At 33.1% G+C, this 22,212-nt stretch overlaps 1 protein-coding gene across 1 annotated transcript in view; it reads left to right on the top strand.

The window, feature by feature from the left end:
• The window catches only part of LOC129219434 (G-protein coupled receptor-associated protein LMBRD2-like), a 79,647-nt gene that overhangs the window by 44,453 nt on the left and 12,982 nt on the right, over positions 1–22,212 (top strand). The window contains exons 6-11 of the mRNA XM_054853831.1: positions 922–1,132; positions 1,225–1,299; positions 7,198–7,305; positions 11,439–11,616; positions 15,425–15,606; positions 19,200–19,333. Coding sequence (XP_054709806.1) covers positions 922–1,132; positions 1,225–1,299; positions 7,198–7,305; positions 11,439–11,616; positions 15,425–15,606; positions 19,200–19,333 — 888 coding nt within the window. The remainder of the gene's footprint in view (positions 1–921; positions 1,133–1,224; positions 1,300–7,197; positions 7,306–11,438; positions 11,617–15,424; positions 15,607–19,199; positions 19,334–22,212) is intronic.

Raw genomic sequence — 22,212 nt, 5'->3', positions numbered from 1 at the left:
ATTAAATCCGACTGGCAGAGAACGAAAAAAAAAACAACGACCTGTGCTATGCTTAGTTATGTTTAGCTTCACGTCAAATATAGTTACAAAAGAGCAATGTTATGGAATTAGCTTTTTACTTTCCTCTCTCAAAATATGAGAACTTCTTAAGTCATATCTTGAGTAGTTCCCTAAATTAATATGTAACCAGTGAGAAGCAAAGGGATGTCAGTGGACTTTTAAAAAGTTTCAAGCAAAATGCATGTGAAGTTCAGATCCTAAGCTTTTTCTAAATCATGCTGTAGAGCAGCATCCACCAGAGATACTAGTAGTACTATTTCTAGCCCCAAAACAAAAGACATGTATTCCTACCATTTGCCCTGATTATCCCCGAATTTTTAATTTTGACACATCCCTTTGCTTCTCACTGCCTCAATTTATTATTTATGATTTTGATTATGAAATCTCTCTGGTTCTACTTAACCTTTTCAGTCAGAACGATTGATCTGATCATTATTTGTCCATAGGAGATTTTTTCTTCTCCAGATCCTCTGTTGCTTCTTTGCTGTTTAAACTGAAAACGTCTGACAAATTTATGCTTAGAAACTCTAGAAAAATCCCATGTTTCTCCATCCAATGCAAAGTTTGACACCCTGACTTTTAAGATCCAATATGCTTCTGACACTAATACCTTCTCACACTGGCCTCAGGAAGTTAAAAGCTGCAATTTTCTTTTGCTCTTATTTACACTCCATAACATCATGATTGTTTCCTCAGCTTGAAGTAAATTTTTAATGCCATTGATTGGAATTTTGCTATAGTCTTTGAAATATTATGTTAAAAGAAATATTTATTTTCCTCAGCATTGTTTGCAAAATTATGTACTGCTAAAGCTGTGGCTATTTACATTCTCTTGATGCTTTGTTATGTTGCATTTTACAGATCCTACCTGAAAGTTATTTGTATTACCGCTAGTAATACTTGGGGCCTTTTCTTATTAGTCCTTTTAGAAGGCTATGGACTTGTAGAAATTCCTCGTAGTTGCTGGAATACAACTAAAAAAGGTTACATGCTCAATTATTTGTATTTTAAAGCCTCTAAATTAAGTGCTGAGCGCTGTGAAGCTGAGGAAAAAGTTGATGATCTCATGGAGGTATGTTTAAAATCATTATTTCTATGTTTGTTTCTTTTTTTGTGAAGTTTAAAAAATGCATAAAGTTAATGTGTTTATAAAATTTTATGCAGGAAATTATGCAGTTATCTGATACAACTTCTCCTGGTCATCCATCAAGAGCTCAAATTGACATCATACTTGATAAAGTAATCTGAATTAATTGTGCTTCTGTGTATGAATGCTAAAATCTTATACATCTGTTTTATTGATGTCTGATTGAATGCAATAAATAAGTGACTGTTATGCTCTTCATACATTTAAAAAATTGCATCCTTAAGAATTAGAAAATGTTTTTACAATCTCAGAATTTGCAAAATTTTTAACAAGATCATAAAACTGCTCCATAATGCCCAAATTCAGTTCCTTGCTACATCTTACTTACACAAACTTAAAAACTCTGTGTCTGCACACACACACACAAAAAAAAAAAAGTTTTGGGAACTGCAAAATGTTCTCTCAAGAATACACTTTTTTGTGTGTAAAATGTCTTAAATGTATTTGGAAATGATAAAACTCCAATTCCACTCACATTGTTTGGTATCAAAAGAAACAAATGCAAGGACTGATGCAGCAATGTCAAGATATTAGAGACAGTTTATTTCTAAATCATTTTAAATTGTTATTTTAATTTTACTTTTTATATTTATTGGGCAGTACTTTTGACTGGCACCTTTTTTTTGTTGAACTTAAAATGTTTAAAAACATTTCTAAAATAATACATACATTTTTTTTTAGAAAGTTTAAAATTTATATATATATATATATATATATACATATATATATATATATATATATATATAAACATCAATAGAACAATAAACAGACAGGGTTACAACACAGATAAATGACAAAGATGAAGCCAGTACTCTTCAGCAGTGGAAACTTCATCCTATGGTCGAAAGACTAAAAATTTTAATGCTAAAACTAAGAATAGGATGTCCAATTCCGAAAAAGTCAACATTCATGAATACATTGGGCAAAAGCACCACATGTGAAAAATGAATGCAGATTTTTGGAATTCGGACTTAAAACTAAGCACAAAATTAAAAGTCTTACCTATGTGTCTGGCAGACACATAGATAAGACTTTTGATTTTTGCTGGCGGTACGGTGGAGGGACATTATTGATAGTCTTGGCTTCTAATGTCCGAGACGAAACCCCAGTGCTTAGTTTTAGGTCCTAATTCCAAAAATCTGCATTCATTTTTCACATGTGGCGCTTTCGCCCAATGTGTTCATGAATGTTGACTTTTTCGGAATTGGACATCCTATTCGAAGTTTTAGTATTAAAATTTTTGGTCTTTCGACCGTAGGATGAAGTTTCCACTGCTGAAGAGTACTGGCTTCATCTTTGTCATTTATCTGTGTTGTAACCCTGTCTGTTTATTGTTCTATTGATGTTTATATTTATCTGGCTTATTTGGTTGGCTGCTTGCGCATCTTTGGGCTTCTGGTTTATGGTACTCTAATTTTCTCCTATTAATATGTTTTTAATTATATATATATATATATATTAGGGTGGTCCTTCAGGGCCCAATACAGGCTGATTTTGCTACCGATTTTCGGTACTTTCACAAAAATCAAGTTATAAAATCAGTAGCTTCACAAAAACATCGATAATTTCACAAAAATTCGCATTTTAAAATATAAAATTTGTTTCCCTGTTTAAAACAAAATTTACTCATAAAATAAAATTCTAAGCAGGTTTTTAGGAACAATCGCTTAAATAAAAACCTTTTTGTAGTATTTTAACTAATTTTTAACTGTTTCTCGCCAAAGTGTATTTATGCAATATTATCGCAATCTTTCAACATCTGTTTTGAGAAACCATTTTTCTCATAATTTCCTATATTGTACACAGTACATAGCCCATTCAGCTGAAATTACCATGGTATTTTTTGTACTTCTTAGGTTTTTAGCTCCCCCCCCCCAAAAAAAATGAAACCTGTTAAAAATAATACTAGATGACATTTACACTTTTCAAACTAAAATTTCGCTTGTTCTACTTCTCTTTTACAAAAATTAGGATGCCTCTAAAATTTCACAAAAACAATGCTGATAAAAAAGAACTTTCACAAAAATAGAATGATGCAATACTTTCACAAAAATAGGTAGCGAGAAAAAAATCCTGGATTGGCCCCTGTCCTTATTTATATGGGAATTTTTTTTTTCGTAATTCAACAAGTGACACCCCCTAGTTTTGTGACACTATAATGAAAAGTATTCGGCGCAAAATTTGAACTCGATCGGTGAATAATAACACGTGCCCATAGGACGTTGAACTTGAACACTTTTTGATAATTTTCCCACATATCTTCGAGTTTTTACTTCAGGCCCCGTACATCGTGTCTCCTAGATTTGCAAAATATTTTTTACAGCGAGGTAGCACTAAAATTAATCTTTTTAATTACTTTATATCATCTAAAGATTTTACATTGAATAAGAATTAAATAGTGCTTTAGAAACTTTACCTTAATCGTACGCTTTTCTCAGTGTATCTCAATCGTGTGCATTTTCCCCCCGATAGTCTTGGACTGTCTGTAAAGTACTAAATTGCTTTTGTGACTCATGTTTGGTAAATTGATTGGGAAATTCTTTGATTAATTGTGCTCCTTTTTCAGTTGTATCATTCACATCTTTCAGCATTTCAATGATACCTCTTCTCTTTAAATAGTTTCCTTCATTTTGCCATGAATCAGGATCAAATAGGAAAACATCTTTTGGTGTTTGTAACTTATCAAACAGTTTTATTGACTTGTAATTAATTCTATAAAGAGGAAGATCTTTACTAAGAAAGTATTCCAAATCATCGACTGTTATCTGAATTTTTTATACAGTCATCAGTCATGTCTTCCTTTTCAGCAAGCATTTTTTTAGAGTAGTCTTTTCCTATCTTCAAAGAATTCCTTCATCCAATACGGACAAAGCTGCTAGTTCATCCCCTAAGTACCATAAGTGTGATTAATGAATTTCCCAATCACTGCTTCTGTGCATGTTTGTCATAATTTTGTACACTGCTAGTTTTTTCAACACATTATTTTAAAGGGCCTAGATTGGGTTGCTGCGGAAAAACATATTTTCATACAACATTATATGTAAAACAACATTTACGGGCATTCTCTTCATGTAAGGTCAATTTAAATTGTTTCGTAAATATATAAATATTCAAACAATAAATACCTTTTGCCACCCATCTGGCTCAGGAATAAACTTCAGGTTGCCGAAAATATAAACCTGTAGGAGGGACGACTTCACCAAGAAATATTATTACTTGTTATGAGAATTCTCTGCAATATTTCTCAATCCCGCTTTCTACAAACTATAACATGTCATCAACCTTGTCTTCTAGAATTTAAGTGGTATGTGTACTTGATTGAAATGTTATAAAATCTGAATGTTGGAGATCTTTCCACAAAATTTTGAAGCGCTGCGCTTAAATAATGGAATATCGAGTCTAGAACTAAGAAAGGCAAGAACTTCTTTAAAGACACTCTGCAGTATGATTTCAAGTGTATGATGATGGCAATCCAAATGTAATGTATCACCGTTCAGCTTTTGCTCTAAAAAAATTACATGCACAATTTATACAGCCGGTATTGTAAGCCATTGTATCAAACTATCAAACACTGCAGCTTGAACAATTAGCAATAAAGAACAATCATCTAAGATATCATATACAACTGAAGAAATATCTCAGGAATTCTGAGTAGCTGTCCAACGTTGGGACCTGAAGCTATCACCATAAGCCTATCGGCATTTTTTCCCCCATTTACATCTGAATGTAGCTTTGTATCCCAGTGAATAACTAAAAAATCTAAATTTAAATTCATGAAATCTGATTTTGCCTCTGGAAGACTTTCTCTTGCTCTCTTAATGGATGTACGATTGATCATAAGGTCATTTGGATTTAAATTTACTGCATCTACATAGGCTGTTAATACATGAACAGCATCTTTGTCCCTAATATGGCACTTGTCTAACATTGATGAAATGCGAGTAGATATCAATAGTTGTCAAGCTTTTTTGCGTTGTGGTAGACCAGATATAGAAAAAAGTTTCAACCGATTAGAGTAGATATCCCATTTGGTTTTCTAAATCTTGTAAATTGCAAGAAGAATTTGATGACAATAAAGGACTGTGTACTGAAAAAGAAGACAATTTAAAGTATAGATTTTTACATTACTCCGATCTGGAACTCCTTTAAATTTATATTTTAGATATGGAAAATAGAGTATATTTTTATGGTAGAGTAATCGAGAATTTTTCAAAATTTATATTTTAAGAATGCATAAACATTTAAGTATATTTATAACTAAAGAACAACGAATTAAAATATAATTGCCATTACTTATAGCAATGAAACCTAGCGACCCTATTTGCCACACCTATTACATACACAAAAATTTTTCTAAATCAACACCCCCTAAAGCCTGGAGGAGGCAATTTGTTGTTGTCAAAGATCATTCATTAATGGCCTTTAGAATCTCTTGTGTCCCTCTTGGTGGAAAGAAATGTTCCCCTGCCGCTTGGTTTGAAACGAGCGCGAATAGCGGTATGCCTGTCTCAATGCCATTGGTGTACATGTACCATCTGTAATAAGTAAAATTTTACAGAATAAAAGTGAGAGAATGGTTCGTCTGGAAGTAGCAACATCTATCGAGGCTCAAAATTACTTTAAATATGAAACGTAAGAATAGTTTTACATAAAAATGAGAAAATCTGCACTTTCTTCTTCGAAACTCAAAAAAGGAGGCCCTAGCGGCACGGGTTAATATTCATGGATTGACTTAAAATTTTGCATGGATCATTTATTTGTATAATGGAACAAATTGAAGGGGCGTCGCGTAAAATATCTGCAACTTCAAAAATAAGGACCACCCTAATATATATACAGTTGAACCTCAGTAAATTGCCAGCCTTAATGCCCAAGCTCTGCTTGGTTTGCTTGGATTAACCGTACATCACTGAGTTCTAAAAATATATTCAGGAAAAACATAAATTACCAAGAAACTGAAATATGATAAAAATATCAAAACTACAAAATGAAAAAAATTGAAATAGGAGAAGAACCAAGTAGAAAATAAGACCAAAGACAGTTTATAAAGGTTAAATACGAAGCACAAAATAAGACTAAAGAAAGTATGTGAAGCAAGGACTGGTATGTCATGAGAGGGTGAGACCTGACCCTACTTCGCAGAGCTCTCTTTGTCCTGCATGTGGGAAGGTCCTGAAAACATGCAACTTTTCCCGAGAGCCTTAAAACATGAACAGAAAATGCAATAACTCCAGAAAAGTTATTTTTTGAAGAATGACCCATATATATATGTATATCTATATATATATATATATATATATATATACCGTACAGAAATGTATATATATACCATTACAGATTTTGAATTGTTACTATTTTTTGTTAAAAGTGTGTATAAAAAGCTTGTTAATTTCAAGTATTTTTTTTTTATTTCACTAAAAATTGCAAAGACAAACTTTTTAATACTTTTCGAGCATAAATAAATGAGTAGGAAAACACTTCCAGGGCCAGCTCAACATGTAATTTGAATGAGAAAAGGGAAGTGCTTAAAGTTCATGCTCTCTTGAACACATCATTGTGCCACATAAACAATTCCTCTTGCTATTGATTTTCTTTTTTTTGCCATAGGATTACATATCTTATGTGTGTAGTTGTACTGAGAAAAATTCCTATTCCATTGTCACTAAATGTGAAAGATAAGCTTAATACTCATCAAAAAGTGGCATGTAGTTGGCACACTTGACTGTACTATCAGTTTATTTTTCTGATTAAATCTTTATTTGAAAGACTTCAATTATGCGTAAACCAATATAATTTAATTGTAATCAAAGCTTTAAAGATGTTTTTATTCAGTTATATATAAATTTTTTATTTTCATAATATTGATCCATACTTTACTTTTAATGAAATCTATTGGACATTTTCAAACTATTACATATTTTACTATGAATTGCTACAATCATAATTTTTGTGTGTGATAATGTGTATGCTCAACTTTTGCGTTGTTTTAGTTTCCAAGTGAGAAGAAAGCGTCATTGCAGCACAGAAGATCTAGGGATGATGGTCGTTATCCAGTTGATGGTATAAGTGAAAAAGGTCTTGCAAAACTTCACAAACAGGTAACTTTAAAAATTTGCTTAAAAATATGTATCAAAAACTTTTTCAAAAATGTAAATGTATACTGAAACTGTTTTAATTCATTTTGGTATGAATTACTGTTCGTATCTCTATATATTAAAAACAGTAATGTCAAAGAAATTGTTAAAGGATGTTGGTGTTGTGGGCCTACTTCGAGGAGACCCCATAGTACCTAAAGCCTTGAAATTGTGTACAAAATTACTTCAAGCCCTGGGGGCTTACACCCAGGTTTTTTTTTTTTAATTAAATTTTTATGTTAAAATTTCGATGTTTTACTAAAGAATTTTTTTCCCGGCATCAAATAAAGCTTGTTTAATTTTTTGATTAGAACAACAGTTATAGGGGTTTCTATTTTGGTGAAAAGTTTTAGGCTCAACTCAGTTCAAGCTCAGAGCTAAAGAGCAAAATATATTACTAGAGACCATGAATTTGAAAGTGACTTTTCAACTATACAAAACTGCCGTTTTCCTATGCTCAGGAGCCCCTTAGCACCAAACTGTGCTAGTTGGTACAAGTAAGTTTAGATCCCAAGAGTGAGGTGCTCTTCAAAGAGCAAGGCATGTTTTTTTTTTTTTTTTTTTTTTTTTTTAATACCTTGGTTGCTCATATTTCTATCAAGTTCTTTTTGACTTCAGGGGGAGTGGGATTGTGTTCTAATTATGAGCTCTTCACTTAAATTCTTGCATTTCTTTGACAGGGTTATCATGACTTTAGACAACAAAAAGTGTGTAGATGTTGTTTATATTGATTTTCAACAAGCTTTGGATACAGTATCAAATGTTGCTCTATTCAGCAAACCAGCTGATAAAGGATTAGGAGGGAAAATTTGGGTTAGAAATTAGCTGACTCAAACATAGATAAGTTCAAAGGGGAAATCATTCTAAATGGAATGATATTTTTATGTAAGTTTCCTCAAGGATCAATTTTAGTGTCCCTTTCATTTATTATTTTTATGAATGATTTTCATGAAAATGTTTCTGCAAACATGAAGTTATAGGGATTGTAGAAAATGAAGACCAAGTAAAACAGCTGCAAGAGGACATAGATAATATTACTAAGTGAGCAGATAAGTGGGGTATGGCAGTAAATGTTGGGAAATGTCAAGGCCAACATTAATGTCATGGAAGTAAGCATATAAGTTATAATGTACAGGGTACAGTCCGTAGTCAGATAGAAAATGTTATTGATCTGGGTGTCTCAATAACTCAGGACTTCCAGTTTAATCAACAGGTGCAGCATAGCAAGTAACAAAGCCAATAAAATACTTTTGGTCTCATTATATCAAAAAGATAATTCTTTATTAGAAGGGGTTCAAAAGAAGGCTACTAAGTGAGTAAGTGGTTTTTCAGTTTTCGATTATGATACTAGACTTAAAAGGCTTAATATGTATAGCCCGGAGTAAAAGAGAGTTGAAGGAGGTGTGATTCAGTTGTTTAAATTTATAAAAATGGAAGATGTTGATGGATTAAAGGATTAAATTTTTGCACAGAAAGCAGGACATGGGTTCATTGTTTTAAGCAATTCTAACATCAGGTTAATCTGTAAATTAGGGAAAATTACTGCTTCAGTAGGGTTGGGGACACTTAGCAGCTTACCAGTAGAGACTAATGAGCAAGGGGGTAGATACGAGGGGTTTTTTTTCAACGTCCGATCAATCACGAAGTGAAAACCAGAAAGTCAAGCCGATGACGCCGTGCATAGATTTGTTGCACAGTCTCTCAAGTAAGATTGTGCAGCGTTTCAGGTCGCTGTGGTTATTTCGGAGCACGCAGTGAACGCGGAAACAAGCCCTGAACGATTGCGTCTCCTGCTAAGTGTGAAGTGCATGCTGAAATTCAATTTCTGAATGCTGAAGAATGCAATGGAGCCAAAATTCATTGACAAATGAGTAATGTCAGTGTTCGCGCTCAACTATCCGTAACATGGGTCCCAGGGACCCATTAATGAAATAGATTTGGGTCCTTTGGTGGAAAAAATGAGTCCCTTAAATTTTAAACAGAAAATCTTAGTGCAAAAATGAAATATATAAAAATATTTATACTTGGGGGGGGGGGAGGCATGAAATAAAATAAATTGGTTATTTTTGCCCTAATTTTTTTGTGATTTCATCATTGTAAAATTATTTTCAAATAATACACTTGCAAGACTCAGTTATGTGAGAAACTATTTGGTCAGTTACAATGAGATTAACTCAAAATTTACTTTAAAAATGGGTTTTACCATAAAATATAAAACAAGTGCCTCTGATTGATCAAGCAAAAAGCACTCCCTTAACTTTTGTTTTCCTGGAAATTTTTCTTAGTGAAAAAAGCAAACAGACCCCCCCCCCCCTTTCCCAATTATCATTGGCAATTACATAATAATAATAATAAATCGCAAGCGAATGAATCCAACGCAAAAATCGCGATCGCAAAAATGAAACATTTTCTCATATGAGTGTGAAAATTGCTCATTTGCAATCTTAAATCAGTATATTTGACTTTATTTTGACTTGTTCAAAATATCTGTTTTGATTTTTGTTCTATTTTTAAAATGGCCATTTTGAAAATGGCGCGATCGATTAATACCCGACTTTTGCAAGTCCAAATAAAAATAACCCATCAGAAAGAGATGAATTATTAGAAAAAGAACAAGGTTAAAGTGCTTTTGTATAAAATTCAAGTATTCATAAGCAATTTAACAAGAAAAATGTAAAGTTCCGAACTCTTTGTGTTTAGCGCGATCTGGAAAATATTCGCCATTTTTTTCTCCCCTCTTTATTGGGGATGCAAAATGATGATTTTCAAAAGTAATTCTGGTTACATGAATACCAAATTGCAATATTTTTACTGTACAATTGTCTTGTATTAATCCTAAAGATTGCATTGAAAACCTCTGTCATTTTTAGTCTTCATTTCTGTTTTTAGGAATTTCCTCAAGACAAAAGTTGAGGGAAAGCTTATTCTTAGAATACAGTACAATGGGCTATTTGTGAACTTGCTCCCCTGCCCAGGAGGTCACTGTAATCTCCAGTCTTATCACTAAAATTCCATTGACTGGTCCACAATTTGGGTGTGTTTGAATAGCTGATAAACAGATAGGGTCATTTTGGTCCCTTTCTGTTGATTCTCCTGGTCATTTTGAAGCTTAAAAGCATTTACTAAATAGATCTTTAGCATTTTCTCCCATTTTTTTTTTTTCTGGTTCTTATCTTTTGGGTTTTCTGGGTCCCTGGGACCCAATTTTTCGCGGAAGTTGCGTCCCTTTCCCGCGAATTTGCGTAAAAAACCCGCGATAGCGCGTAAACGCGAAACCTGAATGTGTATGGTCGAAATCCATTGTCCATCTGCACGATGATGCACGCCCTCACACTGCTGCTTTAACCAAGAATCTCCTGCAGCAGTTTCGCTGGACAGTGTTTGACCATCTTCCATACAGCCCAGACTTGGCGCCTTCTGATTACCATCTCTTTGGTCACATGAAACCTGGCTAGGACAACAGACATTTGGCTCCGATGCTGAGCTGCAGACCAGCGTACAGAATTGGCTGAAAGCACAGGCCTTCTATGATGAGGGTATCGAAAAATTGGTACCACGGTACAACAAATGGCTTAATTGGAGCAGCGACTACGTCAAGATGTAGCTGGAAGGTCTATGTACATATTCCAAATGAAAAAGTTTTCATTGACTTTGTGGTCTTTATTTCGCGATCGATCGGACCTTGGAAAAAAAAAAAAAAAAAAACCTTGTAGCTCTAAGAGGTCCATTAATCTTGGTTGGGGACTAATCAGTTGACTAGGACCAGCTTAGATGAGCCCAGAGTCTTTTGCTGGTCGTCACATTTGCATTTGTGTATTGAGGTTGCAATCTTTTGTTGCATAACAAATTTGCCCCAATGTACATAAAAAGTTTCATGGTTGCAGTTTAATTTTTTTCGCAAAATGTTTTCTTTTTTCTTTTGTAAAAGAGTTTATGCATAAAGATTAAATGAATCTCATCTGAAAGTTGTGTTATTGTGTCAGCACTTATTGCAGTGTATTAATTTCATATATATTTACGAAGTATTTTAAAAGGACTATTGTTTTATTTTTCTCCCATACTATTTTATGCTTTTGCTCACAATGTATCTCTTGCAGATAATACGTTCCATTCATATGTATCACCGTACTCAGTGTCAATGGGGTATGCTCTTAGAACAAGTTTTTCATTGGGAAGATATTGTTCATAATGAAAACAGTAGAGAGCGAATTTTCAAAAGTACATTCAAGCCTCAGAGGTCATTTCTTATGAAGACAATTTGTTCTCCTAAAATTGGTAAACATTTATCTTCTCCTAAAATTGGTAAACATTTAATGTCTGCTACAACTCTTGAACTATTTAGTGTGTACTCTTTCTGATCCTAAAATTGGTAAAAATCTAATGCCTGCTACTACTCTTGAACTATTTAGTTTGTACTCTTTCTTCTCCTAGAAATATAGATGTTTAAACATTCTTTGTAATGTAATTTGCCTTGAGATTAAGAATGCTATGTTAAATGAAATTTCAAATTGTTTTGAACTATTTACTTTTGCAATTGTGCTGAAGGATGCTGGCATATTTCTTAAACTTGCTGCTAGCAATCTCCAAATGATGGTATTCCAGTGTTTTATGTTTTCTTTGTGGTTTGTCATTGCTGAAACATATTCACCTTTTATGCTAAACTGTGTCTGATTTGCTTACTATCCTATTATGTATGCATGTAGGAGTTTACTCTTACTTGTTTACTTTTTGTCAACTCATTTACTCAAGCTCAGCGTAAACAACTTGGAACATTTGTTAAAAATTGCATGTGTTACTTTTAGCAATTTTATCTTGTTTGACTATTAAAAAAAAAATGGGAAAAGTCACTAACAGAAAAGTAACTAGAAAAAGTCCTAAAAAAATTACATTTATATTGATTAACAAATTACATATATGCGTACTGACCACCTTCAGTAGCTAGATGGTTCTCCTTTTTGGAATTTGCTTTTTATACCATTCAACTTTTTTACACCTAGACTGGTGCTTTTCTGCTTAGATAAATTTGGCAACAGCATGAAATTATTTTCAATAACTATCTAATCTCTCTACTACTTTGTCGATCTCTGTATCGACCTAACTTTATATCTTTGTATTTATCTATCTATCTTTGTAATTGTCTATCAATCTTTATTTATCAATCTTATATTTTCTGTTAGTTCCGAGAATGCATTTTCTGTTTATATCCATCTACAAATAAATCTATCTACATGTCTTTATAAGGATAAAAATCTCATTGTTGAACATTTTTGCACTATTTGAAACATAGCATAATTCACAATAGTGTTTATTTCCAATCTTGAACAAAAATCTTTTGAAAAATTTCATCGTTACAGATTTCCAATGGTTAAAAGACTGTTAAAATTGAGTTTTGCTTATCACAGCAATGTAACAATTAGCTCAGATTCTATTCAATAAAAGGTTCTACTCGATTTCATAAAAAGCTAAAAAAATTTTATAATTAATTTATCGAAAATTGAGTGCATGTTATTGGCTAAAATTACTAAGTTTTATGTTTCTAGGTCTTACTGTTCACCTGGGAACTTTGCTGCATATGAACACACTAACATACACATATCTTTACATATGTTGCTTCGAGAAATATATTTTATTATGAAAAAAATAGATATTTCTTCTCCAAGAGTGATAAAAAGTGAATTTGTTCTAAAGTTAAATTTTTCTTCTGTAAGGTTTCTGCAAAAGGGTGCATTATCTGCTCCAAAATCTGTCTTAAAGTTTATAAGGGCTGTGAATGTGTTGGCATTACATGCATATTCATGCTTGAACACATGTTAAATTTCTTCCAACCTAGCATTTTTTCAACCAACAAATCTCCTCAGGCCATGTAATGGGGGTATTGTTCACAAATGTTTAATTTACATAGATTAGTAGAATAATTGAAAGAAAAAAAAAAGACCAAGCTGGCATGCCTGCATTATTTTTCTTGAAATACAATAACATTCCTGGATGGATTGTTTTTGCCTATAAAATTTTAACAAGCAAAAATCAAGAAAATAAATGTTAAAAGATGGCTGCCACAGAGTTCAAGATAAGACAAGCGAGCTTTTATTTGACAAAACAAACATCTTTTTATACTGCATTTACAGTGATTGAGACCATCCAAAAACTTGGACAAGTAGAAAATCAAGTTAAGCGAAGTAGAGAATTTTAAGAGTCACCTATTTTATGTAGAAAAGGTGGTTTAATACCATTTGGCTTTAAAGTTGCATTATTTTTGCATGCATAAACGAAATATTTTTAGGTACAGAATTACCCAAAACTACAGCAGTGCCTTAACTCCCATATTAGGGTTACTGATTGATCTTTGAAATTATATAATTAATTTACATCATGAACTAACTTTCTGGGAATGCTAACTGATTTCAGTAGTCATTAAATTAAGGAGTTAGTGAGATCAGGCTGAATGCTAAGCATATAGTGTTTGAGAGAATATGAGAATAAGTTTAAGGAGACAAGAAGAAACAGCAGTTATGATAATGATAGATCGATATGGTGAAACTTTTCAAATAAAAGGCTTTATATTTACTTATCTCGTTTCAAGATGTTTTAGCAGTTGAAGCAGGGTTTTGTTCTTAATGTATTTCAAACATGTTATACAACGGAATAAACATGGTTATAACGTATTCCATACTGATCAATACTGCCTTCTCACTCTACTGGTAGAAGAGTGCTATGTTTATATGAAAACTTTTAAATTATGTTAAGTTACTCAATTGCTATAGTGATTATAATTATATGTTTGAATACATGTCTTTCTTTAAAAGTTATTGTCCTGATGTATGGAGTATTTTGAAGTTCTTTAAATACACTGAAGAGCCAAAACATTATGACTACCCCTAAGTTTTTCAAAGAACTCGTCTGGTATTGGTATATAACTATGGCTAGAGAAGGTCAGGCTTCATTCCAGCACTTTCTTTTGCAAATTATGGGAAAGGGTGACGATCTTAGCGAATTTGACAGGTGGCAGATTGTGACCGAAGACTCAAACCGAGTATCTCAGAAACTGCAAGCCTGGTAGGTTGTTCACGATCTGCCATTGTTAGTACTCATGCAAAGTAGAAAAAGGGCAGTGAAACCAACAGTAGGCGTAAAGGTGTTGGACGGCCATGCATCATCAAAGATGAGAGACGTCGGAGACTAGGCCGCTTGGTAAAGCAAAATCGGAGGCAGACAGTTGATCAACTGACAGCTCAATACAATGCAGGTGCGAGTGGAAGTGTTTCCAAACACTCAGTTCAGCGGACACAGTTGGATATGGGACTGTGCAGCGAACGTTCCACTCATGTGCTTTTATTGACCAATTGTCATCGCCAACTAGGCCTACAGTGGGCCCGAGAACATCGAGACTGAAACTTGGATGACTGGAAGAGAGTTGACTTGTTCGATGAATCGCGATTTCTCGTTCCTCACCTGGATGGTAGTGCTATGTTTCGCCGTCTTCCAGGGAAGCAATTGCTCCCATCTGGTACTGTTGGTCTTAAACAGGCTAGAAGTGGCAGTATCATGGTTTGGGGGACTTTTTCCTGGCAGACTCTGGAACCCTTAGTTATGGTAGAACATACCATGAAGGCTATGGACCATCTGAACACGGTGGCAGATCAGGTGCACCCGTACATGGCGTCGGTCTTCACTACTGGAAATGGCTTCTTCTAGCAGGACAACACCCCATGTCACAAGGCTAAAATGTGCTGGAGTAGTTCCAGCAACATGATGAAGAATTCCATTTACTACCCTGGCCACCAAATTTACTGGATTTAAATCCTATAGAGCACATTTGAGATTTCATGGAAAGGCGGCTTAGAGCTGAAACACCACAATGTCAAGATGTCTCAACTTTGCAGGGCCACTGCCTTAACATTTGGTACAATCTATCTCCTAACATCTACCAAGAGCTTGTGGCATCCATGCCAAGGCGAGTCCCAGCTGTTTTGCATGCCAATGGAACACAACGCATTATTGACTGGGTGGTCATAATGTTTTGCCTCATCAGTGTATGTCGGTCAGTTTATTCTTTACTCACTGATTTTTTCTCCTCTTTTCGTAGAATGGTACTGGAATTGCTTGGTTAGAAATTGGGTGTACCGAACTGTGTCTGTTATATTAATAGTTTTTAGTAGTATTGTGGTTTGGTCTGAAATGACTTTCTTCACACAAGATCCAACACTATCATTTTTTGCTCTTTTTATAAAGTCTGCAAAAGCAAGTTACAATTATATTGCTATAGAGGTAAGTTATAGTTAATGTGCATTTATTTTATTATTAATGTGCAATAACTGATAGATATGTTCCTTTTTACTTTATTTTCACTCCCAATTAAAGCAATTTACAACTTTTATACATTCATACAATCAGTGTTAACATTTCTACTTTATGCTGGTTGGCCAAATTATTAGGGATACTGTTCAAATTCTCGTATTTTTATTTTTTGAAGAAATGAAACACGAAGCATAATATTTTTGTATTCTGCATTACTGTTGGTATTATTATTATTTTTTAAAGGGACAACACTCCCAGTCTGCGTCGTTTTAGAAATAAGTGAGGTTATTCTTATTTTAGTCTCCAATATGAAAGAACAGCTGTGTTGTCATAAGGTTATATTAAGTATTCTAGAAATATTTCTTCAGAAGTTTTGGTGTCTGCTATAGTTAATATGGAAGTAACACTTATCAATAAAGAAATGTTGCTACAGTTTGCAGTTGAATTTCAATTTTTGATTTATATTATTACTAAATGTTGGCAAAACTTTTTTAAGTATGGGCAGGACTTCAGACACGTCCCCTAGAAATATAGAGAAATAAGAGCATTACTACTGCCCTCAACACATTTCTAGAGAGCTATTGCAAATTTAACAGGCGTTTCTAAGTCAGCAGTTGCACACATCAAAAAAATAAAATTGACCAAAACAAGTCACTGAATGCAGATCGCGTAGGAAAATGTAGGAGGAAATGCCTCACTACTCCTTATACCTGCTTCAGAACCAGGGATATGTTTTTCCCAGATGATAAATCCTCTGTACAAAACAGTCTTGATGGAACTGCTCCCCCAGGTGGCATTGCACAAATGAACTTTTGTTGACCAAAATGTAAAAGTGGAATTGTCCGAGAAGCATACCTATAAAAATTAAATTAATCAAAATAATAACATTATTTGTTAATAGCCCTACTTACAAATAGTACTTACTTGATTCAAGTCCTTAACAGTCATTTTTTGGGTTGTTTTTGCCCACTGTAGGCGCTCTTTCTTAGCTTCAGTGTGGTGTAATTTTTTTATGGGCCAACGATCCAAGTATCTCTTTTTGTCCAACTGCCTCCGGACAGTTCTGATCAAAATTTCGATGATCTGTCCGTTCATCATCATCGTATTGAGATGATCTACACTCTTGCGATTTTTGAGGGAAGTTTCCCTGATTCTGTGGTTGGTATTAGCATCAGGAAATGTGTTTTCTGCTACATTTTCCTATGCACTCTGCCACCAGTGACTTGTTTTGGTCCAATTTAATTTTGATATATCCAACTTTTGATCTAAAAATACCTGTTATACTTGTAATAACTCTGGGGGTATGTGCTGTGCTGTGGGGAGTAGTAGTGTTTACAGTTCCTTCCATTTTCTTGGGGACCTGTTTGAAGCCTTGCTCATTCTTAAAATATTTGTTTTGCAATATTACATAAAAATATAAATCTAAGATTACACTTGAACCACAAACTGCAGTAAAAGAACTTTGTTAATAAGTGTTACTCTCTTATGTATTGACTATGGCAGACACCAAAACTTGTGTGGAAATATTTCTAAAACACTTAATAAACCGCACAGAAACAGTTGTTATTTCTCAATGGCAACTAAAACAATAATAATCTGACTTATTTGAAAAATGACGCAGCCTGGTAGTGTTCTGGAGTGAATCTTCAGTTGAAATTACGAGAATTTGAGTAGTGTTTTTAATAATTTAGTCACCCTTTGCAATGTTTCACTTGGTTTGATTATAAGCATGGCTAATAGTTTACACCACTTGGTGCTTCTCAATTGTGTATTATTTTCAATATTGCATTTAAAGATGTCATTTCATAAACAGCCAAAGGTGTTAGTTTTTATTCATTCTTCGTAAGATCCAAGATGAAGTTTTTGAATGTACAGAAGTTAGCAACAATCAAAATCCATCGATTGAGTCAGGTCTATGGACTGCATGCTAATCTCGGGAGGTAAACAGTAAACATTGATTCAGTGGTATTATAAGCATTACAATTCCATTGATGCTTATGCTGAGAATTAGCTACATAACTGTGCTGTATTCCATAAATGTTTTTAATTGATTGTATTTTGTTTATGTATATGGCACATGTAGACCTACCGATTCTCCTGTTTTTTGTCCATTTCTCCTGATTTTACGTTTAAGTATCAATCTCTCCTGTTTATCTTCAGAATTTTTATTTTATCATCCTTTTATAGTAATTAATCAAGATTTTCGTTTGTAAAAGGAAAATTTGTTTTCTGATCCTGATTAAAGGGCACAGTCATAGCTTCTCAACCTTTCCAAGGCCCGACAGCACCACTGTTGTGTACAGTATATCGTATGCACTTGGGAAAAACGCTTAGGCAATTTCAGCACATTGTAGGTGATTAGGCAGCAATCTTTTAGCATCTGTTTCTGGTTTGTCCTTTTTCTGATTATTTCCTGAATTGTACACTATGCAATGCCTATTGAGCTAAAATTCAAAGTTATTTATGGGCGGTCCCTTGCTTTAAGCCCTCCCCCCCCCCCCAAAAAAAAGCTGTTTGAAATGGAAGCTTACTGTTCTACTTGAAATGTACTGCGTAGAAAACTCTTTGCCTACTTTATTTTCACTCTATATGCTTTATTTTACAATTTATACTACTTATATTTTCCAACTTATTAACACAACCAAAATTGTAGCTAAGTATAAATTGTATTATTTTGCAAGGAATCATTTAGAATTCGGACATGTTATTAAATTTATTTACTAAATTAGTGTATTTTGAACTAAAAGTACTTGATAAAACCATTTTTTTCTTCAAATAACACCTTTTAAAATCTCTCATTTTCTTCCTTGGCACTTAGACCCGATCTCCTGTTTTTTCATTTCATGAGGTTATCAGGACTGCACATGGGAAGCATCCTGGTTACCCTTTGTACATTATTGTTATTATAAAGGTTTGAATTAGCTTTTATTTGAGAAAAAGATATATTTTTTTTAAGGTTTGAGTTCATTTCAACCTGATCTATAGAGCATTTATAGGTCGTTCACAAAAGATATTACAATATTAACCCTGATACTTTGAAGTATATGTTCTGTAGAGTCTCGAAGTGTGTTATATGTGTTTTATTGCATATATTTTTTTTGTTAAAAGGATTTTTATCTAAATCAGAAAACAAGCTATTTTCGATTATAAAACTTCTTTAATTACATACAGTAAAGTGGTGAAAAGGAGTTAAGAGGTCAATGCCAACAGCACTTGCCAAGTAGTGTAAAATATTCATTGACTGATAGAGATAGATTCAGAGATGTCTTGAAGATAACTTAATAAAAAAAAAAGAACAATATAAAATTTCACATTGATTTGCTACAAGGAATAACTAAACAGCCCTTTTGGAATACCTAACTGCAATCAAATAGGGAAGTGTGCAGCTTGGTATTGTACTAATCGTACACAGGGTTGGTAAAAAGGAGTCAATAATATTTTAGTAAGAATTAAAGCACACACCTTTTATGCTTATACCCCTTAGTGCATAGTTTATTGACTTTATTTTTGCATATTATGGTTTTTGCAAATGTTTATCTCTTTTTTTTCAACTTTATTTTCAGTTAATTTCTACTGCTACAATTGCGTATCTTTGTGTCTGTGCATACTATACTGTCTTCCGTATTAGAATATTAAATTTATACTACCTGGCTCCTCATCACCAAACTAATGAATACAGTTTAATATTCTGTGGAATGTAAGTAACTGAAACTACTCATTGCTGTAATTTTTTTTTTTTTTTTTAATAGTATGCATAAGATTTCAGGTGCTTGTGAATCTTTACTTTTATTTTTATGTAAATTTCAAGTTTTTGGGTTCATAGTCACCTGAAGTGTAACTAATATGTGGGACACCCAATGCAGATATTGATGGTGTCACTCAATGAAAGCAGTTCAATAAAAAAAATCCTATGGAGATGTGGTATGTTAATCTACACTGCTCGAAATTGAAAATGCAACACAAAGAAGGAGTGTTCAGAAATTTATGCAAATTTTAGAGTAGATGTACATCACTGAGTTATGTAAATGATGTGAAATGCGCAGCTCTCCGACGCACGTGAAGTAAGATATAAGGGAAGGAACTTGCAGAAAGCCCTTAAATGCTGTTTTACAGTGAAATGCTGCATGAAGATATGGTTTTTTTCAGCAACCGAATTGAGGCTCCTTTAAATAATATAATGTGTCTAAAATACTAGCAGCGTACAAAAATGATGACAAACATGCAGCAGAAGCAGTGGTTGGAAAATTCATAAATCACTTATGGTATTTAAGGGATTAACTAGTAGTTTTGTCCATATTAAATGGAGGAATGAACTTTTTAAAGATAGGAAAAGACCAGTCCAAAAAATGTTTGCTGATAAGAAAGGTGTGCCTGATGACTGAAAAAAAAAAAATTCAGATAACAGTAGATGATTTGGAATACTTTCTTAGTAAAAATCTTCCTCTTTATGGAATCAATTACAAGTCAATAAAACTGTATGATAGATTACAAATACCAAAAGATATTTTCTGACTTAATTCTGATTCATGGCAAAATGAAAGAAGCTATTTAAAGGAAAGATATATTGCTAAAATGCTGAAAATTGTAAATGATACAAGTGAAAGAGGGGCACAGTCAATCAAGGAATTTTACAACCAATTTAATAAAGATGAGTGACAAAAGCAGTTTATTTTACAGACAGTCCAAGACTATCGGAGAAAAAAAACACGATTGAGATTCATTGAGAAAAGCGTACGATTAAGGTAGTTTCTAAACCATTATTGCATTCTTATTCAATGTTAAGTCCTTAGATGATATAAAGTAATTAAAAAGACTTAGTTTTAGTGCTACCTCACTGTAAAAATATTTTGCAAACCTAGGAGAAACGATGAACTGGGTCTGAAATAAAATCTCAAAGATTTGTGCAAAAATTCTCAAAAGTGACACAATGTCTTAGGGGGACGTGTTATTATTGACCGATCGAGCTCAAATTTTGCACATGTTACTTTTTATCATAGTGTCACAGAACTACAGGGCGTAACTTGTTGAATTCCGAAATTTTTTTTACCATATAAATAAAGACTATCCTAATATATATATATATATATATATATATATATATATATATATATATATAAAAACATCAATAAAACGACAAGGTTACAAGGCGAGAGGGTTGCTGCTTTGCGCATCTTTGGGTTTGTGGTTTATGGTATTCTAATTTTTTCCTGTTTAATATGTTTTCATATATATATATATATATATATATATATATATATATATATATATATATATATATATATATATATATATCTTACCAAGTGTTCCGTTTTAACCTGCAAGACCTTTATTTTTGCAACCGTTAGTTGTAGATACTTCCAATGCAAAATTGTTCAAAATCAGATGCAGGGTTGAGATATTGAAATTTTGAAGTGAGAATAAAAATGAGTCAAAAAATACAAAATGTAACTTCTTATACGGGCCCCAGGACCCCTAACTTATGTTTAGGGAAATAATCACCATTAAAAAATAATTCCAACACAAAAAGTTTGAAATTGCTTTGACCAATATTCACCAAGATATAAAACGCTGCATTTTGTGGCTTACACCACTTTTCACTCACCATCAATAACACCTTTTGGGGGAAAATATAGTGGTTAACAAGTGTATTTAAAATTACATGTGTGCATAGTGTGATTTTTCAAATTATTCAAGGTTTTGTAGAGTGTTTCTGCATATCACGACATAACATTTGCATTTATTTTTGAACAGCAATGAAAAATATAAATGCCTTGTTTTTCTTACTTTGACGACCTGTCATTCTTCTGAAAGAGCAATAAGTTGCAATCTCATCTTCTGCATGGTCCCTTAAAACTTTGAACTGGAATTTCTCCTTGAGTTTTGGTCGCACAATTGTCAAGTTCTTTGTGTTAGTAATAGTATTCAATGGAGATTATTTCTCTTACTATTAGTTAGGGGACCGAGAGCCTGTATAAAAAGTTAAATTTTGTATTTTTTGACTCATTTTTATTTTTGCTTCAAACTTTCAATATTTTAACGCTGCCTCTGATTTTGAACATTTTTGCAATTGGAAGTATACATCTAATACTAACAGTTGCGAAAATATAGGTCTTGCATGTTAAAACGGAACACCCTGTATATGTGTGTGTGTGTGTTTGTGTGTGGTATATTAGGACAGACAAAAAAATGCAAGCTTCCTTAAATCTGTTAGTGTTCATTTGGTTAGTTTAATTTCCCATATTTATAATGTGTGAGATATATTAAAATTCTGAGTTTATATTTTCTGTCAACTCAGTCAGCTGAAAGTCTGAAATGTTTAATAGGATTGCCATTGGAAGAAAAATAGTAGTGTTTGATGAATTTTTTGACGACAAAGTGTAGTACTCCAGGGTATAAAATTGGCTCATTTTTTGTTTTAAGTAGCATGTTTGATTACACACTTTTAAAACTATAGCTTTTTTGTAGCAAAAAAATAAAAAAAAATCCAAAAAATACTACAATTTCTTTAATATCTTCTATGTATACTGCAGTTATATTTGTTATTATTGAATTTTGTTTATTAACTTTAAAATAGCT

The sequence above is a fragment of the Uloborus diversus genome, chromosome 3 (assembly GCF_026930045.1).
Source record: "Uloborus diversus isolate 005 chromosome 3, Udiv.v.3.1, whole genome shotgun sequence".
NCBI lineage: Eukaryota > Metazoa > Arthropoda > Arachnida > Araneae > Uloboridae > Uloborus > Uloborus diversus.
This window is presented reverse-complemented; position numbering and strand designations above follow the sequence as displayed.